This window comes from Acanthaster planci, linkage group LG10 (assembly GCF_054643075.1).
Source record: "Acanthaster planci isolate LZ-2023a linkage group LG10, COTS_SCS, whole genome shotgun sequence".
NCBI lineage: Eukaryota > Metazoa > Echinodermata > Asteroidea > Valvatida > Acanthasteridae > Acanthaster > Acanthaster planci.
The window spans coordinates 4,514,635-4,533,628 of record NC_141786.1 but is presented as its reverse complement, the minus strand read 5'-3'; the positions used below and the strand labels follow the sequence as shown (position 1 = coordinate 4,533,628).

The following is an 18,994-nucleotide window of genomic DNA, read 5'->3' as shown; positions in this document are numbered from 1 at the left end:
CGTAGCTGTCATTCAAAGCCTTATCAAACTAAGGACGTTTAATTGATGGTAAGATTATGACTGCAGGACTTAAAAAATGTCCCACATTCCTTCCAAATCAGACTCATGTTCTTCAAACTGTCTAATATCAAAGTTTATGGTTAGAAACCAAATTAGTTGTAACTGTAAAGCCTCGCGTTTCGTTCTGCGGTCATTGTAAAGACCTGGTACCGTAGACCTGATTGAGCCCAAGCCATTCACAATGTCACTCAGTAAAATTCGAGAATGAAATGTAAGTGAATAGAATAGGTGTGCATGAAATGTTTTGTTGAATGGCATTTTGAAATTTAGTTTTTCGTCTTGTTTGGAAAAACGTACGTGGTGCAGATATTTGAGAATAAAAATTGGTACATGTTCACATGGATAAGCTGTATTTTCTAAGGAATTGAAAGTGGCATCACGGAAACGGTCCTAGTCTTCCTTGAAGACTCTATTACCTCAGTTGTAGCGAGTCAATAATTCTTGTGACTCGGGTCGAGACGAGTCATTGTAACCTCGTGACTAGAGTCGAGTTGAGCCATTAGGCAGTAGGCCTATAGTCGAGTCTGGCTTACTACACCAGGTCACACCACATCTTACTCGCGATAATAAGAATACATTACATGAACATTATAAACCAGCACTGTAAGTCATTGCAAATAGGCCTATATATTTTTTCCCGAAGAACTTTTTGGGGGACTTCAGTCTCGTTAAGTTTCACTCGAGTCGGGTCTTCCGACGAGTGACTCAAGTCAAGTCAAGTCATTTGCCATCGGGAGTAGAGTCGAGCCTAATCGCCGAAAATCGTAATCCGAGTCAGACTCGAGTCGAGTCATTGACTCTGTAAAATTGATTGTTGTTGAAATTGTTTTGGAGAATAATCCCCATTTCATACCCCCCCGAACGGGAACCTAGATTTCACACGCCCCTATTGGGGGTGTCCATTGTTCTTCTACGTTCAAAATAGACTTGTTGATTTTTTTTTCACACGATGTATTGCTGTGATTGTACCTGAGAGTTTGAGGCAAAATCATTTCTTTCGCTTGTACCATGTTTAAGAACCATTCACTGACCCCCTTCCATGGTAATCTCTGCTTGGAAACGTCGATTACTCGCGAAATGCTTGAGTAAATAATTGTGGAGGATGATTCAGTGTGGTTCAAACAGCCGACCTACGTCGCAGCGTTTTATCAATGAGGCGCATTCATTTGCGAATTATTCTTGGACAATGAGCTAGCACAGGTGATGACGCCAGCCGCCTGCACGGACCCCCTTTTATGCCAGCGTATTTGACACAATAGGAGACTCCAGTTGACGGTAATAATTCCGCGGCGGCCATGCCAACGATTTGTCCTTTGCCCTCACTTTCTAAAATTGTGACGTCTGCTCTTGAAAAGTCGATTCGCCGAGGGAGGTAATCGATGTCCAGGCAAACAGTATCTCTTTCAAACTATAGATCAAACACCTGCTCAACAATAAACGTTTCTTCCGTCACTTATATACGCCCCAGTTAAATTACTGTTTCGTAGACCAGTTTTGCTTTTGACGCACTAGTGCTTATCACTGGCCGACTTGTATATATTTTTTTCGCGAGCCTCTGTGAAGTAGCTCAATATGGTAGGAATTAATAAATTGGGCTCCAATAATGCCGGACTTTTCTACAAGCATATGCCACCTTCCGAATTCTGCAAAAAAGGAGAACTTTCTTGAGAATGCAGGTTAGGGCACAAAAAAATTCTTGCTATGCATGATGTATCTTTGGATAGTAATCCCGTTGAATGAAAGTTTAATACGGAGGCTGCCGCTGTGTTCCCAAAGTCTGTCCATGGAAGAAACAACTGCTCCCTTCCTCCCACGGGGTCTGTCCTAGTTGTGGCTTAGGACCACATGCATTCCCCCTCTAACTCATGCTATCCTTGTATGACGTGTTAATGGTGCCTGCCTGCAATTTCGAAAGGAGCCCGACTCGATGCTGCATCACATACATGTAGTTATACAGAGGATGTAATCTTTATCTACAGGGAATGATCCGTAGTCAGTAACATTTCAGAGACTCTATGTTTTGCCGTGAAAAAAGGCTTTTGTCAAAGGTTGACCGGCAGCTGGTGGGACGCAACATCAAAAGAGTGAAACGGAACCAATCGAAGAAGGCCCTCTTTTTCTAGCAGGAAAAGCTGGAAAGCAATCGATGGTGTATGAAATGTATCTCCCGTGTGTTTACAGTACAGCGGGAAATAATAGAGATTATGCATTGTTGGGGTCGTCATGGTGTCTCACAGGCTGTGTTCGTTAGTTTCCCTACACTTTAATCTAGTTACAACGAATGCACAAAAGGTTTACTCGAGCCTACTTTAGTGATACAAAGCTCTTGCCCTCTGAGGACGCGGCTCCGTTTCAACCAATGAGGGGGTGCTTCTGCTTCTTTCGCCCAACCAATGGAAGCTTGGGTTTAGGGTGGAATAAACTAGAACCGAAGATAGGATCTTAGAGCATCGAAACAGACAGTTCAAAACTTTGCCCCAACAACGCACGGCATGCTATTCAACGAGAATTCTTGAATTTTGCATTTACAAACATTAGGGTCAATTTGAAAGGGTGCAGATATGATTAACTGGTTGGTTATTACATGTATCACCGATTTATACCGCTACTTTTAAAAACCTGTAACGTGCACACGCGAGCAAATTGATGTGAGATGCACGTTGCTCACGGTGTGTTGGTTGAAATAATCGCACGATGCCATGATATAACCACCCAATTTTCCGATCCGCACACTTGTCCCGTACGTGTACCATTGCTAGGCCACATGGTCCCTAAACATTAGCCTATATAGTACTGTATGTTTCTAAATTATTATTGTGTATCACCGACACCACGAATTGACGTCCAGTTGCAAGTGGGTGTCAGTTCGTGAAAACAGCGCTATCAACAATTCACGGTTTACGAACATCGGACACTGGAGCCAAAGAGACTGATTTTTGTTTTCACAAGCTGACACTCAAGCTTGTTACGGCAATTCAGCGCGAAGAAAAATGCTTCGAGAGGTTTGACACGAATTTAATCCATCAAAGCTTCTGCCGCATTACCCCCAAATTAATTCAAATTCATTTTAACTAGGGGAATTAAGCTTGGCATCAGTTCGGGAAAACGAATATACATGGAGTGCGCGCTTGAAGTGCCACACTGTAGCGGGTGCCAGTTCGCGAAAACGGAAATAGTTCGGCTGGCTAAACTGCACACACATGAGATCACCTCGACTGAGCGTCAGTTCGTGGTGTCTGTGACGCCCACAATCATAAAAGTTGACCCAGTGTCTCTGAATTTCATACTAGGGGAAGTAATGATATGACTGTTTCGAATCGAGCCCTTCTCAAGATATTGAAATTTGAGACTGTAGGATATATCGTCAAAGGACCTATTTGTACTGGCCTTTATTTCAGGAAAGGGGAGAGAGCTGTCTAGAAGTGAATTTCATGAACGGTTTAATGACCAAATCATGTTGAAAAATGAAAACGACAATCCAGAGGAAGTCTGAATTCTCGGTAGCTTATCCATCTTGGGTACGAAATATTGGGATTTTTTTTAATCCCCAAATTTGATTTTTTGTCATTGGTTTTAATCAGACGGTTGAGAAGTACCCGATGAGGGAACTTGCAATCAACTGCATGTCTAAGAATTACACAGGTGCAAGATATAAAAGTCACTCTTAAGACTGTTTGACTAACCAGCTCGGCAGTGTGTTTGTTTTCACGAACTGATGCCGATCTTAATTCGATTAGTTAAAACAAAGTATAATGAAATGTTTGGGTAAGGCAGCAAGTATATAGGATGGATAAATTCAAATCAAACCTTCCAACGCATTTTTCTCTGTGCGGAATTGCCAAAACAAGCTTGGGTGTCTCTTCGTGAAAACGAAAATCAGTCTCTGATTTAGCTTCAGTGTCCGATGTGCATGAGCGCTACCTGGTGCCGGTTCGTGAAACTGAAATTGTTGATAGGGCAGCCAGTTTTCACAAACTGACACCCACTTGCAGCTGAGTGTCAGATCATGGTGTTGGTGACGAACTGTTTGTGCTTTACGTTCTAAACCTGAAACGTACCACCGAAGGATCAGATATCACTTATTCAATAAGTGCGACCACGTAGATATGAAATTTCAAGAAACTACGCACTTGCCTTGAACGCAGAAGCTAATGCTATTAACCTCACCGACAGGAGTTAACACCTGACCTTCACTAAAGCGGTTTCAGGGATCTAACAACATGCCTGGATAGTCCATTAGTTTTTGGCATTATTCTGAACTTGTGTTGTCAAATGAGACAAGTTTTAAGATGAAAATCATGGCTATTGTACTAGACAATTACATCGACGTTTTAAGTAGACACCTGTTTCTTTTCTTAGGAAGCAAACTATAGTGCTTAACCATGCGACACAAAACTTTTGCTTCAGGCACATGTCTTCTGAGATTTGCATGCAAAATATAACCTACAATATAAAGGGTTTTTTGTTACTGAAATTGAGTCTATTATTCAATTTTTCAGTCATTTGTGCTATGTGCAGGGTGTTAGATTGTTCAATTCATATTTTGGACCTTTAGAAACACTTGTGTACTTTGCAAGAAATTGTTGCATTTATTTAATACATAGGGCCTAGTTGAAATTTGTGTGCAGGTTTTAGTTTGACATATTTGTGTTGATGCATGTACACAATTAATATGCAACTATATGTATGTCTAACATATTTACACTTGTTACTTATTCTCCTTAATTGACTTTGGTGTGTTTTTTACCACACAAAAATGGCAATGGTGTTGCAATACATTGTGAAAAGGTAATGGGAAATTATTGCTACAATTACCATTATGGCGTCTTTCCGTAATGCACTTTTTCTGTGCGTGTTGTGTGCACTGCGCAATCGTTGCGCCCGCCGCAATACGTTTTACGCTTGTAATTTACTTTTTCATAATATATGTGATGTATGCGCACGAATTCGATTAGCAACGTAGGAAAAAGAAGGCGGAGGATCGTCAAAATCAAATGCATCCATATTGATTGCGGCCAGCTGCTGCTCTCCGACATCATTCCAACCAAAACTGAAAACACCGGGTGTGGATCCAGGAAATCTTCCAAAGAAGGAGAGGGAATGGGAATTACAGCCATCTTGAAGATGATGAGGGTCAGTGCGCTTGCGCCGAGTGCTGCGTATCCGTCACAATCGCTCCCAGGGCGATCGAAGTTGACAGCAGATTGCAAGGCACAAGCAACGCTTATGTACGTATGGAAAGGGACGTGTTGTATGATTATGTCGTCCATTTTTGTGTCCCTGAAATCGAACCAGCATGAATGCATCATATACGCAACGCGCATTATGGAAAGGCGCCTTAATTCTGTTGTTTCACTACACGTGACTTTCATTATGATCAGTGTGGTTGGTTGCCTTGGTGGTGAAGAAGCCGACGTCACTCACCCCCTAGATGTTACAGGATGCAGACCACTAACTTAATTGAGAATTTCCGGCCAGCTCATTAGCATTAAAAGTGCCCCCCACAGTATCATTTGAAAAAGGAGATTGTTTGGCCCCAAAAATGGTGCGATTGTGTAAATCGTTGCCAGGATGAACTCCCTGGGTCTTTGAGCTTTCATGTGAGAGCTGAATGGCTAGAAACTACAGTTGAAAAACGGGTCCTAAGTGTCCGAGAAAGTTGAGGGTTGCAACTTGAAAAATGGCTGCAATCAGACTTCGGAAAAATCACTTTTTTTGGGGGGGGTGATTTTGTTTTGTGGGAATAATGAAAAAGGTACTTGGTTAACCCACAAAAAATTGAAAAGAAACTGAAAGATTAGTGACCAGACAAGAATTTCATTTGTGTTCCAGAAACCTCAGGGATGTTGGTGTGCATGCTATTGGGCCATGAACAGTGCTGATTTTACACTGTTTTCAATGGGGCTTGAATTAGTGGACTGTACCCTATAGTGCTGACCTCATACAAAGACTTGCCCTTTCTAGAGAGGGCCACTTTCTTGTGCTGGTTATCGGCACTGATGATGTACTACCCGCCTTTTACCCGTTTAGAGTACCGAAGTGAATATGTCACCCGGCAGCACGTGCAGCAATACATGTGAGTACTCCATTCGTTGCGGTGCACTTCCTGGTTCAAAATGACGTCAGACTTCGGTACTCTACACCCTGCGTGCAGAACTTGAAAAGAGATAGTAGGAACTCGGTTGGACTGTAATTTTCCTTGCTACATAGTTTGGATAACCTGTCAGACAAGAAAGCTAATGACACCCAGTTGCAAGTGGGTGTCAGTTCGTGAAACTGCGTTAAAAACAAATATATAGTAAAATTACCTTTTTCGAAACAAAGTAATAAAGCTTGTTAGTATGGCAGTTTGACAGTGACAGTTGGAGTTATTTTTTTTACTCTTCACTGGAGATCAGCTAACAACAAGTCGCCTTCAAAAGTTCAGTTTTGAACGAAAGTGTTGCAAGAACAGGTTGGGGAGTCAGGTTGGCAAGGTAGTTCTTTCCTCTCCCTCCACCTCTGTAGTCCTGGGTTCGATTCCCGGCCTGGTCCACATGTGGATTGGGTTTTCAGGCCCTACCTGACTCCTTGGTTTTACCCAGAATATTCCTCTGGGGTTTTCCTCCCACCTCTAAAACTGTAACTGCTTCTTACTGTCTCCTCTTTACAGATGTTGGTGAATGTGGGTCGTTTGGCGGCTGCCCGAGGCGCCCTTGTATGCCATCGGCTCAACCATGTTTAAATGTATTCATAGTTCCACACTTAAAGTCTTCATTGTACAGCGCATTTGAACATATCCATTTGAAATTGCGCTTTATAAATGAATAAAGTATTATCATTTTTTAAGAAACAACTACCGCTATGTACAAGTCAGAACCATCAAAAGTATTTGTAAACCAAGTAAGCAGATCTTTGCAATGATAAAGATTGACAAGCATGTAGTAACAAGAAAGGTGGGCCTCCTAAGTGAAATTTGTGGAGTTAAGGTTGAGATTTTGCCAGGGAATTAGAATTTTGCGCACGAGATTCACACTTTTGGAAGGCACAGACGAGCCTAACAGAAAGTCTCCAACTTTTAAGTATTAACCCTAAGAGCCCTGAATCCTCCAATTTTTTTTAAAGTACCCTATTACTTCGGAATGTTCTAGGGAAACTGCCTTATTTGGTATTTAAGTCCGACTGTGAAGTGTGACGACCGATTGACGTGAAGTCATAAATGGTGAACAAAGCAAGTCGCTCCGTGACGCAATTTTTATTTTCAATTCTTGCGTTGAATGACGTCATAAATTACATAAACAGTGCAGGTTGCACTGTTAATACACACCCATAGAAAACAGTGCAAAATCGGACCGAAATAACGCCTCCTGTTGACTTTCGTGAAGAGGTTCAAGTTGGCCTCCGTTTTTTTTACTGGAAATTCAAGTGTATGGCCAGAAGATCACTTTTTGTTTCAATTTCATGGGGGTTAGCCGCGAAAATCGTTTTTTATTCGCCTGTCAAAGAAAATACCCCCAAAATAGCAGTAAAACTAAGCGCTCATTTCTGAATGTAGCCATCTATCCAAAGTAGCCCCGCGATTTTGGGCTTTTTTTGTAAAAGAAACACCTCAAACTGGAAACTATCAGTCCCAAATTGGAGATTTATAGAATGATCCCTACTGATAGTGTCCTTTCCTATTGTAAAAATCCCGTGGGATCACAAAATATTAATGAGCTCGCGCGCAGAAATACAACGATTTGGTGGAATGCACCCTGCAAAGCTTAAACGAAGCCGTTAATTGTCCCCCACCCTGTCAGAAAAGAACCACGTTAATGAACATCTGTTGTTTGAATGAACCCAGTCCGGAACCCAGTTCGGCTAAGAGCAATGCAGAGGTCTTGGAATCAAGACTACGCACTGATATGTACACATCGAATCACCGAAATGCCACCTATGTACGCATAGGTGTACACGTACAAGTACATGCATGTGTTTTAAAGTAACTCCAGTGTTTTGTGTAGGGATTTACCTGCTCCAGTCTCTAGGAGAGCTGGGTTTGAATTCAGGCCTTTTTTGTTCAACTTGAGAAACTTTAGCGAGAAAGCATTCACAATCAACGTAATCCTGATCCACTTGAGAATTGTATGTATGTACATAAACTACTCTACTGAATATAGGCCATACTCAGAGACACAGTTTGGTTTTTTAATATTGGAAGCATTAAACAGTGATTTTTTTTAATAATTGGTAAAGCAGACTGTCCCCTTTGGTAACTGAGAGTTCCATCATGTAATTTGCACTTACCAATGTTTTTCAAGGCATCGGAAACTGGGAAATATTGTATCTACGGTTTATTGCTCAATATTAAGAGAGCTGAAGGCACAATGATACACCATTTCAAATGCCTATGACGTGCCTTAGGCTTCCATCAACAGTGCGTTTTTGTACCGTTTGTTCACCTTTTTGGCTCTTGAACATTTCAAAGAAAAGTGTGGATATTTCTCCACCCACCCCCGAAAAAAGGGGAAGGTTATCAGTGTTGTAACGAGTCACTAAAATTGATGACTTGAGTTGAGTCCAGTCATTTTAGCATTGTGACTGGAGTCGAGTTGATTATTTTATTTTCATTTGGACATACTAAATGTGATGGATGCAAGTGCGCCCTCACTTGACAGGCGCCTTTTTCCCGCGCTCTCTGAGCTGAGCCGCCATTCTTGAAGGCAAAACTTCATTTCTTGTGCGTATTTTCAACAATACCTTGATACCGAGCTGTGCAGAATTTGTCAATATCCATCCAGGACTGGGTGAGTCCAGTTTATGAGTCATTGGGTGTAGGTTTTCTTTTATTTTTATTAGTCAAGTTCGGCTCTGGTTATATAAGATGTAAAGTTTGTATATCGCTGTACACGATATTCAGTGCGCCCGTGTGCATGTATATGTGTGTCTATTGTTATGCACAAATTATTATGTGTAAAACAAAGTATATTTTGGTTCACTGTATTCAATATACAGGGTGTCTGTTTGTTTGTGTGCTGATGGTCATTACTATGGTCACCGACAATAAATAATGCTGTTTCCAGTCATGCTACACTTGTGTCTCGACTAAGTCACTGCTGTCTGCTGTCTCCAACTCCCGAGTCTGTCGTCGTGGTCCGACCAGGGATTCATTTCCCACCAGTTGAAGTCAACACTCCAACAACCCCAGGGGCTGTGCAAGTAGCTACCATTGCATAAAGATACATTAGGGTGACAAGCATCTACCATTTTAACTTTAATTTTTTGAAACTCGAGTCTTATAGGCTTGTATCGGAGTCAGGTCTCCGTGAGAGATTCGACTCGAGTCATTTGGTCGCAGAGACTCGAGTCGAGTCGAGTCATTTACCAGTGTTGTATAGTCGAGTACTTTCCGAGTACCAACGTTCTCCGCAAAATACTGAACTGGGTAAGAGGGAATAAAGCCAGAGTGACTCGAGGTTCACTCGTGTCAAGTCATTGATTCGAGCCATTACAACTCTGGAATTCGATTGGACTTAACAAACTACTGACGTGGACTAGTGAAAGAAAATATTTTACAATCCCTCAGAGGAAGAGTCGGAAAAGCATGAGAGAAATAATGCCAGAAATATGTTTGTGGACAATCATAAGCTGTTATGGCTGTTAACTCTGCAACTGGTGATGACCAAGATGACACTAAATGCTCTCTTTATCTTTTTAATATGAAGTAACTACTGAATCAGCTAGTCCTCCAGTTCGGTAGACACAGGCCTTAAAAAAGCACCTGACCAATAGGTTACGACTTGTTTTCTTCGTGCACATGTCTAAGAAAATGTGACGTTTCATTCAAATCGTGCTTGTACTTAGATATACAGCTTTGAATGGTTTATATTTAATTTAAATAACCTGACACCCGGTGAAGTTAGCACATCGCAACTTTGGTTCCAGAACCGTATCTGCATGATTAAAAGTAGATTTTCAAGGAAAGACAAAACGGACTTATGATTAAAAATTGTACAAGGAATCCTTAACACACTTTGTCTACATGTTATAACCATAAATCTTTTCTGTTTCCCTTAATCAGCTTTAAATTTCTTTTGAAATGTCCTTACCCATTAGTCAACACCCGTCAACGGGCGCCAAATTTGTCTTTGTGTGTGTGTATGTGTGGTGTGCAGCTGTTGCTGAAGTCTGAATGAATGAGCGATAGCAGTTGTGGCGCCACACACCGACGAAATTCAATTCAAACTGGGGTAAAATAGAATGTGTATCATTTGGAATTTAAATCTTAATTAATCTTAGAGTTAGATTAATTTTTATTTTTCCCCCGCCCGACATGCATTATCATACTGTTTACTCAGTGTTTGTCCCCGAGGGCGTGTGAAAAATCACACTCTACTCGGGTGAAACTCGAACCCTCGACTTCCAGCTTACTAGTGCAGACGTCTTAAGCACTCGACCACGGATTTCAATTTGTTGGTAGCAACGTGACCGCAGAGCGTGTTACCTAGTTGTTCGTGAACCAGCGAAGTTTAGTTCCTACCACAGGAGCCCCCGTTGCGAAGGAAATAGCGCCCTCTCTTTTTACAGCGCGAGGCATATAGGGCTATCTCAGTTTTATGCCAGTCACAACTCATGCTCCGAGACGAGCAATCCACTATTGGAATCGACCACATATATAGTCCTACAAGGAGCTCTTACCTCACCACCAAATAACCCCTCAACGTACCCTGCCCATAAACGACACATGCACAGTACGCGCCACTCGGGACTTATGCACTAGTTAAGCTAAGCTAGACGACTTTGCAGCTAAACCCTATTCAGGATTTATGATCGAGCCCTTGAATCACAACTAAACATTGCTTATGCGAGCCTTTAATGGGGATTAACATGACGGGCAAATGCTTTTGAGGAAGTGTATCTTGTTTGTGTCAGCGCGTGCGTTTTCAAATCTGTCTTTTTCTATTGGCAGTTAAGTTAACGCCAGAATGTTGACAGACTCGAGGGCACGCGCGTTTCGGCGCACATCTGTATAAATTGACCGTTGACCGTCAAAAATCACGTGCCTGAAAATCCTCAAGCGAGCTGGTAACTGCTGTGAGGACTCCTGTGCGCTCTTTACACGTGACCTGAGCAGTGACTTACACTGACCAATGTCCTACGTGCAAGGTATAGAGCCTGCCTGAGCGCTGCGCCTGTTTAACACGCGAGTTTATGTGCGCTTAAACCCCCTTGTTGGTATGTAGAGCGCCATCTACAGTCCATATACTGCACAGCCAAAAGTGTGAAAAACTCTTTCTCACAAAGAGTGAGTCCTCTATCAAGTCACTCAAAAGAGTGAAAACCATTCTAAAAAAGTAACAACAACTCTAAAAGACCCACCAGGGACGCTTTTATTATGAATTCATTGGAATAAAGAAAGTTTTCCTTCGGCATGAGGTCATTGTACGGAACAAAAAGCTCAAAAGCAAAATGAAATATGTATGTGGTTAAATGTATCTTGTTTAAAGATAACTGCTGCACCTATGAACCCAACCAATTGCTAAGGCGAATGGGTAGGGTATACTTTGAAACAGCAGGGATGTATTTTTGCCCACTCGTGGACTCAAAAGCCCCAGGAATAGGCACTGGTGTGCGAATAAATGCAACTTCCAATGATTAGCGGGAACTGAATAGTCTCCAATGCATTGGAGTGGTCATTCAGAATGGGATAGTTTATCACTTTATGCGCCATGCAGACACTAACAATTTGCATTCAGTTGTGCTTTTCACAGGTGATTATTGATAACATGGAGGAATTGCACAGAATATGCACTGTCATGAAGACTGGTAATGTTCACTCAGACATGTTCTGTAAATTCGCTGGTAGCCACACCATCACGCATAAAGCTGCACAATGCGCTCGGCGGGCATGGGTCAGTAAAACTGAAATGACCACAAAACGTCTTCTACCTGTTTCAAGTGAGTGCCTTGATGTACAAAACTGAAAATGTGGCTTTACTATTACCTTAGAAAAAAAACAACTTGCTCCAAATATGGTACTTTGGAATGCATATGCTACACGTAACAATTACCGCTGTTTGCTTAACAGAATCCTCAGAAACGTTTGTAAATCGAGTAAATACCCCTTTGCAAAGATAAAGCGTGAGAAGCAGATAGTAAACAAGACACGTGATTGGGCCTCCTGCATTAAAAACCGGTCAGGTTAATGCATGCCAGCTGTGGAGTTATGTGGTTTGATTTTTTTTGGTGCACGAGATTCACTCTTTCTGAATGCAAAGACGAGCCCAATAGAAATCCTCCAGCTTTTGAAGTAGGCCTATTTAAGTTCTTTATTACTTTGAAATGTAGAAGGGAAACTTACTTGCTGGAAAAGCCTGACTCTAGTTCTGTGACGCATGATGACCATGAATCGACATGAATTCAAAACGGCAAACAAAGCCCGGGACACCATTTTCGTTTTCAATTTTTCTGTCGAATTACGTCATGATTAATATGACAATTCAAATTAGGACTTCGATGAAGCCGTTGATCCCCCGCCCCGGAGTTGAAAAGGAACCCGCGTTGATACCCTCTGTTGTCCCAATGAACCTGCTAATTTTAATACCCTCCAGTGACACTTATATTGTAAGTATAACATTGTAACACTGATAGGTGTGCAAATTAACACCAGCTGTGTTAAAGTAACACCCTATGGTGTGGTAATCTGATAATACCAAAAGAAATCGATTTTAACACCACAGTTTTTGCAGTGCACCATTCTGTTGTCGTACATAGGTCAGGCATCCAAGGGTTGTTTATTTTTGAGTCACATGGTTGAAGTTACGTCACGAGGCATCCAGCGAATCACATCAGACCTGTGTCCAACACCCCAGTCAACGGAGTTTTCAGACCGAGACGGTATACTTGCATCCCAACAGACACGTCGCTAGCCGCTTCAGGGAACTTCTGGGTGCAGTGTCCCAATTCAAGGAAAATTCTCCGCCGGGCCGAGGCGCAGAAAAAGTACCCCCAGAGATTGTTTCGAAAAGAGGGGTCTGTTTGGGCCAGGAAATGGTGGAATTGTGTCAGTATGGCCCAGGATCATCTCTGTAGATTCAGGGGCACCCATCTGGGGGCAAAGCAGACAAAAATGGGATTGAAAATTAGTCAGAAGAGCCCCAGGAAGGTGAGGGATGTCATTTGAAAAATGGCCGCTGGGAGGGCTTGGCAACATTCACTTTTTGGGGGGTGAGTTTGTTTTGGGCGGATAATTAAAAAATTCATTGGTTAACCTACTAAAAATTGAAAATCAAATGAAATCTGAAGGACCAAACAGCACATTGATTTTTGTTTGAGAGGCCTCAGGGACTTCAGTTGCCTGCCATGGGGCTCCAAACTTGGTTGATTTTACACTATTTTCAATGGAGCTTGAATTAGTTCAGTGCACCCTATATTGCCAAGATGGCGGCGTCCTGGATGTCATGGCGGTTGGATTGAAAAATCATTTCTCACGTTTGCGATAGTTACACCAGTGGTGGAAAGACCGGAACAAGCCAGGGATAGCAGTTTTATGAATTGTGAGACATGAGAAACATTTGATTGTTGGCAGCAACACTCCACTGGTAAATACCCATGCAATCATGTGGAAATTCTGAAAAACAATTAACTCTGTCACTGTTCATGCTGTTTTGCGTGTAATTTTCAAGAAATCAGCAGTGACCGAAGGACTTGATGGTTTCCGTGGGCCAACCCTAACCGAGCTTAACCCTAACGGAGGCCAACCCTAATGACGGCTAACCCTAACGGAGGCCAACCCTAATTATGAAGGGTAACCCTAACAGGGCCCTAACCAAGGGTGGGGGTACTTCCTCGATGGTCAAGTACAGCCCGCGCACCAACTGACCAAGCTGTGGATATATGCGCAGGTGACTGAAAGTTCTCGAAACACTCTCCTTGGTGGTTTGTTCCACTCTTGTGTTGGAAGTGCCCTATTTTGGGCTCAGGTTTTCAACTCTTGGGCTGGAGCGTGTCAACAGGAATAAATTCTACGTAGAGCTTTCATGTCAAAGCATGGCTGAAGTTTCATAATTTTCTTGTATTTGATCTCTGCTGTTGGTAGTGTATGGCCAAAGCGGTAACCCTTCCTTATCAGTAGGACATGCTAGTTGAAGCTATTCATGGGGAAAGGTGCAATTTTCAAATGCTGATTGGACATTCTTCTGTTTGCACTATAGTAGAAGTGTACATGTACAGTGTATGTATAGGCAGTTTGTGCACATTTGCTATTGGCTGACCTTGATGATTTACTCCCCATAGCACAGCCAGTCGACTTTTTTTTCCAATTTATTTTCAAAAATTGAGTTTTTTGGAACATTCTCAACCATTCAGCATTGTTTCTGTGTCAGACTGTGAAAAAGGGGTGTATATAAAGGGTGCAGTGTCCCAATTCAAGGAAAATTCTCCGCCGGGCCGAGGCGCAGAAAAAGTACCCCCAGAGATTGTTTCGAAAAGAGGGGTCTGTTTGGGCCAGGAAATGGTGGAATTGTGTCAGTATGGCCCAGGATCATCTCTGTAGATTCAGGGGCACCCATCTGGGGGCAAAGCAGACAAAAATGGGATTGAAAATTAGTCAGAAGAGCCCCAGGAAGGTGAGGGATGTCATTTGAAAAATGGCCGCTGGGAGGGCTTGGCAACATTCACTTTTTGGGGGGTGAGTTTGTTTTGGGCGGATAATTAAAAAATTCATTGGTTAACCTACTAAAAATTGAAAATCAAATGAAATCTGAAGGACCAAACAGCACATTGATTTTTGTTTGAGAGGCCTCAGGGACTTCAGTTGCCTGCCATGGGGCTCCAAACTTGGTTGATTTTACACTATTTTCAATGGAGCTTGAATTAGTTCAGTGCACCCAGTTCTGGTTCGTGCCTCCCGACCTCCCGCTCTGAAGAGGAGGGCGCCCTCGCTAGAACGCTGCAACCAGATGGGCCTGGCGTCATAGTACTTTTACAATGATTCACACATCTCTAGATTTCACCTCTGAGAAATTTTGTTTGGTGGTCTTCACTGTGATATATATATTTGAGCACACAACATATAGTATTACCCTGAAAACAGTCATTTTCAAAACAATAAAATGAAACACCTTTTTTGTATTTTCGTTCCAATAAGAGTGATGCAATGTGTTAGTCTTTCTTCGAGCGACATATGCCTGATTTTCGTGTGATAGCAAGAATTTAACAGCATGCAAATCGCGATTTGGTCCGCGCGGGCAATCGAGGGCCTACGCAACCTTAAAGTTCAGTAGGCCTAATGCAAGCAAGGACACTTTGGACAGTTTTCAGTGAAGAATTAGAAACACCGGGGACAGGCTGTCCCCACTTTTGTCCTCTCCAACTCAACTATATTTTAGATATCGTATTCGGAAAGAAATTGCTGTGTCGCAGGGTTAACCTCAGGAATAGAGTGGCCTTACGTTTGTTACTACTAAGGCAATTTTCATTTTTTTTTAATTTTAGTGTTAGCCACCCTGAGGCCCAGGTTTAAATGTAGCCGCCCACCTGCCTCTACCCAAGGTGTTCTAACAAGTTAGAGGTTTTTGTAAACGAAAACCAGCAGCTGGAATTCCTGAGTCCTAAATGCTTCCCACAATCAATCGTGGTTATGGCACTTTTTATTATAAAGAAGTGGTGAAATAATAAACTATTTAGGAGCTGTGGCTCAACCGATGAGTTTTCGAAGTGTTTCTGCCAGAAGCGAAAATGCCTCGAAATAGTCTTGATGTCCGCCCAATGCCATTTGAAAGTTGATTGCCTTCACTCCATTGCAAATTAGAGCATATCGAAGGGCCTCGTTTTGATCAATACTTTTAGAAATTCTTGTTGGTAACTTCCATCCTTCTTACTAAACAAACCGTTCAGTACACGTGCTACTAAATGCTCTTATAGCAGAGAATTTGACAGCGTGAAAATCTTAATTTGGTCCGGGCAAGCAAATTTGGCGCTATTTATTGGCCTGCAACTTTTAGTCCTGTACTGCACACAAAATGGCAGCCATTTTGGTTCCGAAGTTGACAGTCGGTGCTACTCTTTCTAATTATCACTCTGCAGCAGGGTCCTTCCTTTGGGCCCAGCAGGCACTAGCCCACATTTCACACGTCTGTCTTATGCTCTTACATTTGGGGTGAAGTGGGTACAAACTGTTTCCAACCACACAACTCTTGGTAAATTATGGAGAGGGGACAGCCTTTATTGCCTTTACTAGCGAGAGGGTATACTCGCGCACTGAGTGACCTGTGAAGTTTTAGATATCATTACTTAAATTTAGATTTGAAAGCTGGAGAACCTGTTTCTAACGCGCCTTGCTTTTTTCCAGCAGCCTGGCCTTGTAGTCATTACAGTGGATGGGAAGGAATAAAACTGGCTGGGATGAGAGTGTCAGTAACAAAAGGTGGCTGCAGACGCTGGTCAAAACTAGGTTCCATTGACGTACATACATGTACATTCATTTCAAACCTCAGCCCCAAACTTTGGGACGACGCCATTTACGAAGTGGAGGGGGTGTCTATTGCAAAGTGACCGTCAACACATTGAACCTTCAAAGAATCATATACTCATGCATATCTAGACTGCGCGGATTGAAAGGGCTGAATACGTGACCTCAAGAAATAAACGTTTTGACTTGTAGGCAGCGTATTCGTTTGCTGTGAAGAAATGGAATTCTCGTTCTGTTAATCTCTTTCGTCTCGATGTTGCTTTTACCAATGTCCTGATTGCAACCTGTCACTCTCAGACTGCCACTAACGATAAAGGGGTCGTGGCCAGCCAGCTAAAGTGGAGCAGCGGGGAATTTTTGTTAGACACAATTTTTATCTGCAACTTAGTACTCTCTTTCAATGTATGGACACTCTTTTACTTTTCTGTTTGGTAAACTGCATTGCAAAGGGCACTTTTTTAAAACACGTAATATAATCCGTGCTTTCCAAGACAACTGAGGGCGCTATTTCTGTGACGCCATCAAGGGAAGAGACAGTTTAGTACATCAGTTGGTTTACACTGTGAATCCGGAATATACTGACTAAAATATTTCTCAGACAGGGATTGATGCTTGCTTATTACTAAGTACACAAACAACAACGGATCGGCAAAGCAGAAACAAATGAACCCCGGACAGTCTATAAAAAATGCTGGACTTCTTCCTGGGATGACATCACAGGTTTGCTCATGAATATATAGCATACAAGTTATCGTAACAACTGAAAAGACAGTAAAATACCCCTTGAAACAGAAAAGAGAAGTTAGAAATAAGGTGAACTGACACGCAAAGTGGCATTTTGAAGGTTTATTTCAACCATATTGATTGTGAGCGATATATTTTGTTAGCACTTGGTCAGCACAGGATGTGTTGGGAAGGACCACAAGCCGAGTGGAAAAAACACATTAAACATTCTGAATTCTTAACATTATACTCTGTATTGGTCTTTAGTTCTGATGAACCTTCAGTGGTGTGGATGGAAATTGTCGAAGGTACAAACAAACAAAATGGGCATAAATTTGTGCTGGGGACTTGCCCGGTTGCGTATATTTTTTTCCAAACAAAATCCAACAGTTTCGAAAGAGGGCGCCCTCTGTGATTATGCATTATTTATAATCCTGTCCACCACTCTAAGGAGTGGTTATATTGTTACACCCGTGTATGACCGAAAGGGCATACATGTGCAGGTGTTACATTAAAATATGACGTGATACGCAGTCCTGTAAAAATAATGGAAATACACCAGTCAGGAATACAGGAAAGCTTGTGACTTTAATGAAGATGGTGTTGCCTTGAACATTGCATGAGAAACAAATGAAAAAGAAATGATTGAGTAGTACAAATTCTGGCAAAACACATAACGCAATGATAAATTCCTTAAAACTCTGATTGCTTAGAAAACACTTCCGATATCGATATCTATCCATGAGCTAACCTATCAATCTAACACAATATCGATACGAGCTAGCCTTAGCAATTATCAATATGCTGTTCTCTGGCATACTTGCCCATACATAAGTCTATCACTATCACACAGCCCAACTGCACTTTCCCACAGGTGGCTGAGATAAACAATCCGGGATTATATCTGGCTGAATGAACACGAGTCATGCACTGGACTCAGCATGGTCTTGGCTGACCCATGTACATGTCTCAAGGTTCCTTTGTTCTAGTAAAGGTAGTATGGCAAAATCACGAGACACATGTAACTTACAAAAACTTCTAACTCTAAAACACAAAATGATTGTTCAGAAATCAGTCTTAACTAAAATCACTATTTATACATAACTAATTCTGGCATCCAAGAAATCTTGCAACAATCCTTGATCTAAATTACGTAAACTTCACAAATCAGCTGTCTTGACATGAACCATAATTCATCATATTAAAGTCATACTATCACAGCTGTCTAGAACCTCATCTTTCAGAAAACTTGGCAAAAATGCAGTAAGGTTCCAAAGAAGACTTTAGTCAAGGAGGAAACCTTGTTATTCCTACAGAAAGCTTCACACTCTCAAGGGATTGATTATCTCAATGTCTCAAGACTAAACAACTGATTTCTTCATGTCGCTTGTTAGTAAAATAAAGTACCAAAATAACAAAACACAATTCCAATGATATCTATGACAAGGTATAATACAGAAATGAAAGATAAAATGATAGATCAACATACCTGTAAAAATAATGGAAATACACCAGTCAGGAATACAGGAAAGCTTGTGACTTTAATGAAGATGGTGTTGCCTTGAACATTGCATGAGAAACAATGAAGGCAACTTCCTGTCCCTGCTGATGTGGCACTTTTGGTCAAGTCCATTATGTTACAGGGGAGAACAATTCTGGGTCGATGCATTATATGAAGGGGGAAAAAGTTAACCAACAATTAAAAAAGGGGGGGGGGCAATTTCCATGACCTCTACAATATAATAAGTTAAAAAGGTTTAAAATTCACTGTATCTGTTGACG

The 18,994-nt window shown here is 41.8% G+C and overlaps 1 protein-coding gene across 1 annotated transcript in view; it reads left to right on the top strand.

The window, feature by feature from the left end:
- The first annotated feature begins 12,956 nt into the window (after nt 1-12,956).
- Nucleotides 12,957-18,994, top strand: part of smg9 (SMG9 nonsense mediated mRNA decay factor) — a 202,387-nt gene continuing 196,349 nt past the window's right edge. The window contains exon 1 of the mRNA XM_087142011.1: nt 12,957-14,707. Within this exon, the coding sequence (XP_086998137.1) occupies nt 14,653-14,707 (55 nt within the window). The 5' untranslated portion in view covers nt 12,957-14,652. The remainder of the gene's footprint in view (nt 14,708-18,994) is intronic.